The 8231-nt window shown below is 33.9% G+C and overlaps 1 protein-coding gene across 1 annotated transcript; it reads right to left on the bottom strand.

Moving 5' to 3' along the window:
• Window positions 1-727: 727 nt before the first annotated feature.
• LOC126892569 (putative nuclease HARBI1) lies at window positions 728-2469 on the bottom strand. The gene is made up of 2 exons (XM_050662131.1): window positions 1381-2469; window positions 728-1087 (listed from the first exon to the last, which is right to left on the bottom strand). The coding sequence occupies exons 1-2, from the start codon at window positions 2109-2111 to the stop codon at window positions 1084-1086; spliced, it is 735 nt and encodes a 244-aa protein (XP_050518088.1). The 5' UTR covers window positions 2112-2469; the 3' UTR covers window positions 728-1083.
• Between the last annotated feature and the right edge of the window lie 5762 nt (window positions 2470-8231).

Genomic DNA, 8231 nt, shown 5'->3' with positions numbered 1-8231 from the left:
CGATATAAATGAGTCAGATTAAATAAATTATTAGAAGAGTTTTTTACTAAGCAACAACATTTTTATTTATTTAGTATTATTTTGTATTTTGACAACGACACCCGACTTGGGCGTCGAAACGTTAATAAAATCATTTTTAGGTAAAATTGTGGCTTATTTCCCATTTGAATATACTTGATTATAAAAATGCCACAAGAAAATAGTTTCAGAACAACATTATTTATTTTCAACTTAAATTTTTGCTTATTTTCTAATAAAATAGTAAATTATATTTACAAAAACTTGGATTTTTCTTGCATTTCTTTCTGTCATTGTCCATGCCTCACTCCTATATAGTAGTACTGATGCTTGAGAGGATTCCAAAAGCCAGTTTATACTTTCCCTTTTTCATGTTTGTTTGCCTGGACTCCACCTATTGCATTAATTATACTGCCAAGATAGCAGAATTCTTTAACCTGTTTTAGTTCTTCTTGTTTGCCATGTCTTTTAGTGTTAATTTTAAGAACAACTTCAGCCGACTTTCCATCCAGCTTCCTTACCTTGTTCCTGATGTTATCTATTGTATGTGATACCAAGCAGATATCATCTGCATATTCCGTATCCCAATGTTGGGTTTAATTGGCAACCAAATCCAACCTTTATCTAACAGTTGCAACAGTGCATCTGCTTACTTTAAATGTGGTGACTCACTTTTATTCAATTATTTAAATAAAGGTAGCTCATTGTAAATTAAGTAATTAAATTTTAAATTTATTTAAAACAATTGATATTTTTTATAGCTACACAAGATGTTGAAGTGGAGGTTAATGACTACACCGAAATGGACAATAGGGATGTGTCTATAAATCAATGCTCCACTGTAGTGTACACAGTGGGCAATCTACCATCTACATCCACATCTGCTGTACCATCCACTTATGCTGTACCATCCACATCAGCTGTACTGTACACAGTGGGCAATCTACCATCTACATCCACATCTGCTGTACCATCCACTTATGATGTACTATCCACATCAGCTGTTTCATGTATATCGGCTGGACCACCTACAAATGCTATGCGGCGCAATACAAAGAAAAGAGGTCACCTAAAAGAAAAAAGAAAAAATTAGGAAGTGAGAGTTTAAAACGACTGTTTTATAAAAAAAATTCGAATGTGCAGTGATAGAAAAGGGCGGCAAATTATTTGAAAAACGAAGTAAATTAATTCATCTTAATGAATTAAAAAAACAAGAACTTCTAGAATTAGAACTAAAAATAAAAAAAATAGAATACGCTAAATTAAATAGTCAAAATGCTGAAAATTAGTAAAAATTAGAATATAAAAAATAAATAATAATAGTATTAAAACAAAATGTGTTTTCAATGTTTATGTACCCACTTATTAAAATGAGTTGCTACTAGAGATGAACGTACAGTTGCATTCTCATTTCTTCCAGCAATCTCATGCATCTCCTCAGGAATAGCAGCTTCAATATCTATCATATCCTCAATATTGTCATTATAATTGAGAGCTATATTATGCAATACAGCACAGGCCACAACAATGTTCATTGCTGTATCTAAGTTTACCTGTAACCCCATAGATAGGCAAGGAAAACGCCTTTTTAAAACTCCAAAACACCTTTCTATAGGATTTCTTGTGGCTACCTGTGCTCTATTGTAGGCTTCCTCACCATTTGTTCTGGGCTGCAAAAATGGAGTCAAAAGGTAAGTTCGACATGGGTATCCACTATCTCCCAAGAGAAAGTCATTCCCATACACACCATTCTCAAAATCAGCACGTATGTGGCTATCGTTGAAAATAGTTGTGTCATGCACAGAACCAGGCCATCTACAAATGATATCTTGAATCCTCAGCTGTGCATCACATACAGCTTGAGTATTTAAAGAAAAGTATCCTTTCCTATTCCTGAACAGTTCTGCTCTTGGACCTCCAACTGACTGATATTTGATGTGTGTACAATCAACAGCACATATCACGTTGGGAAAATTAGCCAATGCGTAAAATCCAGATTTAACACGCAGGCGCTCCTCTGCTGTTGCTGGCATCTTTATAAAAACTGGCCTAACCTGGCTATAGCAAGAGATATTCTCTTGATGATGCGACATGCTGTTGATTTGTGCACTCTCCCATTATCAGCTACAGTCACTTGGAACCCTCCAGTAGCATAAAAGTTGATTGTCAGTAGGATCTGCTCAATGGCATTAATAGATTTGTTTCTTTTGGTTGTTGGTTCTATACCATCTATTAGTCCCACTAATTCTGCCACAACTTCTTTGGATACACTGTATCGTTGCTTGAATTCACTATCACTGTAGTGTGTCATAGGATTCATCCTGGTTCTGTGATTAACCCTGGGGACGACATTTTCCTCCTCGCTCGACAATGAAAGGTCAGAAATATCAGAGATGTCCATGTTCTGCAAGTTAAATAAATATCTTATTAGATATTATATTTACAATTATTTCTTCCAGAAAAAAGTCTTATTTTTATTGAATAATATGACTTACCTTATTTACAGATCTATTTTGTAACCTGGGTAATTGTTACTTACAGTATATATTTAATTTTAAAAATCTAAATTACAATTAAGTAACTAATAATTATGATTAAAAACTAAAAAACTCTACTTAATAACTCTATTTAATATCTTAAAAAACGATTTATTACCTAAAAACTCTATTGAATAACTAAAAACAACTCTTTATAAAATCTAACAGCCCTTTAATCAACCAATAACCTCAAATTAGGTGACAGTTCCTTTTGGTCGCCGTGTGACATGCGAATTTGGTTAATTAGCGTTTCGGAAACTCAAACACTTTGATCGGCTGTTAACTAACGATTAATCGTTTGTTAAATCATATGATCGACTGTTATTGAACTCCAGTTTAACTGGTGTTATTGAAACTCAAAATGCATTTGATCAACGATTAACCATCGATTACATAATTTTTGAGATGATCATCCTTTCGGAAACCGGCTGTAAGCAAAGCATCGCTATTAATTAGGCCATTGACAATTTTGAAGATGATTATTAGGGCGTTTATTTCACGCTGCTTACGCAGTGAATGGAATCCAAACTCAAAGGAGTAAATTATAGCTGTAGCCTCTAACAGGATATCTGTTATATTTTTTGAGGTAACAATATCTTAAGAATCTTTTTTGAACAGATTCAAGATTAGAAACAAGTTCTGCATGATTAGGATTCCATACCACGCTGCAGTAATTAGGTTTACTACTAACTAGTCCAAAATATAAACTACGCAAAGCTTCAACAAACGTTACATCTCTGCAGCTTCTAATAATATATCCTAAAGATTTGGTTGCTTTAGAGACCACGGTATTAATATGAGTTGAGAATGTTAATTTACTGTCAAATATAACACCAAGATTATTAAACTCTGAGGTAGAAGACAGTAAAATGTTGTTGACCTTATACTCGAAATGTATGTTATTGATCTTTCGGGTATAGGACATTACTTTACATTTCTCTATATTTAAGGATAGTTGATTATTGAAACACCATTCATTAATGGCAGAGATATCCTGTTGAAGTTTAACGCAGTCGGAAATATGGTTAATTTTGCGAAATATTTTCATATCGTCCGCATACAACAGTGTTTCAGAGTCTACGATGGAGCAGATATAATTAACAAAAAGGAGAAATAATAAGGGACCAATATTTGATCCCTGAAGTACTCCAGACGTGGCAACAAAACGAAAAGATCAAAAGCGTGATATTCTACGAACAAACTCATATCAGTTAAATATGATTTCAGTAATATTTGAAAGTTATTGAAAATTCCAAACTGATCCAATTTTGTTAGCAATTTATTGTGTGAGACTCGGTCAAATGCTTTACTGAAATCAGTGTATATGACGTCCACCTGTTGTCTTGAATCTAAAGCTGACGAAACATATTCTGTAAATATACAAAGATTTGTTGCCGTACTCCGACCTTTCACAAAACCATGTTGAATGCTGGTAATCAAACAATGCACATGAGCATACAAGTAATCTGTCAAGATAATTTCGAACAATTTAGAGAATGCTGATATAAGAGCGATAGGTCGATAGTTAGATATATCAGAGTTTGAACCTGATTTAAAAATAGGACAAACTCTTGTATTTTTCCACGCAGATGGAAATGTTGTTGTCTTAAGAATTAGGTTAAAAATTACAACAAGTGGTTCTATGAATGACTCGACGCGACTTTAAGTATCGAAACAGGAAAATTATCAGGACCACAGGAAAATTTATTTTTTATTTTCTCTGCACCTTCTATAATATCGTTACTGGTAATTTTACCGATATTAAAGTAAGAACTTGGATTATAATTAAAATCAGATGAAACAGTAGGAGAGCTATTACTATCAGAAATATAAACACTTAAAAGAAGTTTACAAATGCGTTTACTATATCTTGGCTCGTGGTAAACTTATCACTACCGTATTTCATCAGACCAGGTATCCGTGATTTATTATTTTTGGCATCAACAAAGTTCCAAAATTGTCTCGCATCTGACTTAAAAGAATTTTGGGATCTTTCAACAAGATTTTTTATATTCTAGTTGTATTTCTAGTTTAATAAGTTCTTCTGAGATCTTTTGCTCGTTGGAGGTAAAAACAATATTTACTTAGTCTATACATTCTCAGATAATGATGTTTACGTTTAACTTTGGCGATTATTTCAGATGTAAACCATACTGGATATTTTTGAGATCTAGTTGAACTAAGTGGGACACATTTATCTATAATTTCTTGGAGAGACAAACTAAACGAATCTAAAGCAGAATCTACAGCTGAAAAATGTTTTAAATGATTCCAGTCCATTTCGGTTAAAAATTTATTTGTTATATTTTATAAAATTAAGACGTTTCTGATTCGGAACAAAATAAAATTTGACTTCATACGGAAAATAACAAGTTAAAGCAGAATGATGATTATCTATAGCAGCGGTTCTTAATCTTTTTTGCTGACGGAACCCTTTTGGAGAGCAAAATACTTGACGGAACCCTACAATAAAACAATAGTTTTTAAAAGTGTATTTTTTATTTATAAGCATAATCACAATTTAACAGTTACTTATTACTTACTTACATAACAATTTAGTATAATAATAAAATATAATATTAAAAAAGAAAAAATCTAACTAATGGGAGGTATGAAACTGTTTTTTATTTTTCATCAATTGGTTGATATCAGGTTTGATACATGACATTTGAAGTCTCATATCAGGTTCGGCGTCCAGTCTATTGCGGTACATATTTTGTTTTCTTGGCTGCATATGTTGAAAATCCTGTTTCGCACAAATATGTTGTTGGGAACGGGAGAAGAATATTCAGAGCCATTTTGGCAAGCATTTTATATTCATCACGGATTCTGCACCAAAAATCGTTGAGAGGCGTCGTTTTAAACAATGACTCCATAGATGTGTCTGATGACATTTCTGAAAGAGATTCGTATATCTCGTTTGACATATTTTCTTTCGGGCTTTTGGAAGTTGGGTAAAAAAGGATTATGAATCCGTGAATTCAGTTTCATTTTTGTGTTCTGTTCTTCGGGGAAATACTTCTCAAAAGATGCACGCATCGAAGTGAGATATTTGACCAATTCTTCAAATACATCATCTTGGAACATTTCTGAGTCCGCATCGCCAACAAATTCACTGAGTGATGTAAAGCTTTCTATTTCTCTCTTTCTGACGCAAATAATCCAAAAATCTAATTTTCTTTTAAAGGCAGTTATTTTGTTACAGGCCTGGAACACTGTTGTCTGTTTACCTTGCAATGATAAATTTAAATCGTTCAGTTTTTGAAAGATATCCGCCATAAAAGACAGTCGGCACAACCAAGTTTTATCATACAAACGGTCTTTCAAATTAAAAGAAGTATTTGAAAGAAACATTTGTAAGTCGGCTCTAAGTTCAAATAGCCTTGTTAAAGTTTTACCCCGAGACAGCCATCGCACTTCTGTATGGAGCAGCAGTGTTTTATATTTGCTGCCATAATCTTCACACAATAATGAGAACAATCGGGATTGTAGTGGTCGTGATTTGATAAAATTAATTATTTTTATTGCTTCATCCATAACTAATTTAAGATTTGACGGCATTTGCTTCATCGCAAGTGCTTGTCTATGCAGGATACAACGGCTGGAGCTACAATTAGGAGCTTTATTTTTTATTCTTGACACTAGTCCTCCTGTATTACCTGTCATCGCCTTGGCCTCATCTGTACAAATATCAATGCAATCGTTCCAACTGAGATTATTTTCCTCAATAAACATATTCATTTTATTAAAAATTTCCTCTCCGGTTGTGTTAGTGGGCAGCGGTGAACACATAAGCATGTCTTCATCAAAAGAACTTTCATATGGATATCTCACGATAACCAGCAAGATAGCCAGACCAGTGACATCAGTAGACTGATCTATTTGCAAGGCGAATCGTGTTTTTTGTAAACGTGTAACTACCTAGTTCTTGTTTGACATAGCTGGCCAGATCATGAATACCCCGTGAAACAGTATCGTTCGATAGCGGCAAAGTAGAAAGATGGTTTGCGGATTTTTCAGCGAGCATACATTTTGTTATGTCTAACACACATGGTTTTATTAAATTCTCAGCGATATTGTAACGATGTCTCAAAACGCATCCGTTACCAACGCAACCGAACCGACCTGTCACACTATGCGTTTTTACTGGATGCGGTGGAAACTCATCCGGTCAAAACGCATAATGTGGCATCGCACTAAGTCGTGTAGAGTCGTAGATTAGAGGCGAGATCGTCGACGGCTGCGCGCTCACAAGTAGATATTGGCGGTGTCAGGCTAGTAAAATTGTATGAGGCATGTATGAGGTTAATTTAATAACGGGATGCAACTAAGTTCGACCTGTGGTTCGACTACGCCTCGTGAATCGTGCTACGCCGCGTCAGAACAGTCGACCAGAGAGAGGTGTTTTGAATTTTTTTCTTCTAAATTCTCGCGGAACCCCTACAGGGGTATCGCGGAACCCTAGGGTTCCGCGGAACACACTTAGAGTATCGCTGATCTATAGGAACTAAGGCATTGACTTCAGGTGTAACTTCGCGACTAAAAACTAACGGTGTTACAATCAAATCTAATATCTTTCCATTTATATTTTTTATTTTGTTACATTGTACAGAATCTGTATAGTTTAATAGTTGAACAAATCTATTAATTAAAGTAGTTAATTGACTATTATTAACATAATATGCCGCAAGATCTGTTAAATTAAAATCTCCAATCAAAACGACCTCGTGAGTTTCATGGAAAGTTTCAATATAGTCAAAAAAATCAGAATACTCACTAAATGTCACGTTAGGTGGGATATAAACTGTTATAAAGAAGATTGCTTTGCAATTAGTTTTGAAAACTTTATAAAACACATAAAACATACATTTTTTCTCTAGGAAACACTACATTATGTTGTTCTGAATGACACACGTTATTATTTACAGTAAAAATCACTCCTCCTCCAAACTTGCCAAAACTTCGATCTTTACGATAAACTGTGTAGGTGTCTTCAGGAAATAGTTCACCACTGCGTACTCCATCCCGAAGCCAAGATTCTGTGATTGCAATAATGTGATATTGTGATATTAGGACATTTTGAAAAAATATAGTTGTTTTCGAATTTAGACCGCGATAGTTTTAATAATATTACAAAAAGTTTGTCATTATTTTTCGGTGATCCAGTGGATGATACTACAGGTTTTTTGAGACAATAAATGGTAGACTATGTTTGTATTTTATAATCAAATTTGTTTCACCTGCTGCCAAACGATTGCTTAGTTCCTTCTTGAATTTTGAAGTATACTCACGTTGCATAACAGTTTGATCTGACCTCATATATATTCTTATAACAGTATATTGATTTGAGTTTGGTATTTAGCTTTAAAAAATTAGTCACTTGATTACTATCCGGAATCGTAACTTTAATTGGACGACATTTATTTGAGTTGGCTGACGGATGTAGACGTAAACGGCAAACAAGTAAGCCATTTAATTGCGGATTTCGATTTATTGATATAGCTGTAAACATATTTTCAATATAAGCTTGCAAATGAATTTCAGTTTCAGGAACACCAAATATTAAAATACTACTTTCTTTTCTTTTGATTTGGTTCAACTCAGTCGTTATTTTTATCATATCGAAGGAATCCCCTTTTTTGTTTAAGGCAATTAGGCTTGCCTTAATTGTCTGTA

The sequence above is a fragment of the Diabrotica virgifera genome, chromosome 9, assembly GCF_917563875.1.
Source record: "Diabrotica virgifera virgifera chromosome 9, PGI_DIABVI_V3a".
In the NCBI taxonomy this organism is placed as follows: Eukaryota; Metazoa; Arthropoda; class Insecta; order Coleoptera; family Chrysomelidae; genus Diabrotica; species Diabrotica virgifera.
This window is presented reverse-complemented; position numbering and strand designations above follow the sequence as displayed.

Coding starts and splice junctions, on each gene's coding strand:
- LOC126892569 (XM_050662131.1), bottom strand. CDS start 2,111: ATGTCGCATCATCAAGAGAATATCTCTTGCTATAGCCAGGTTAGGCCA.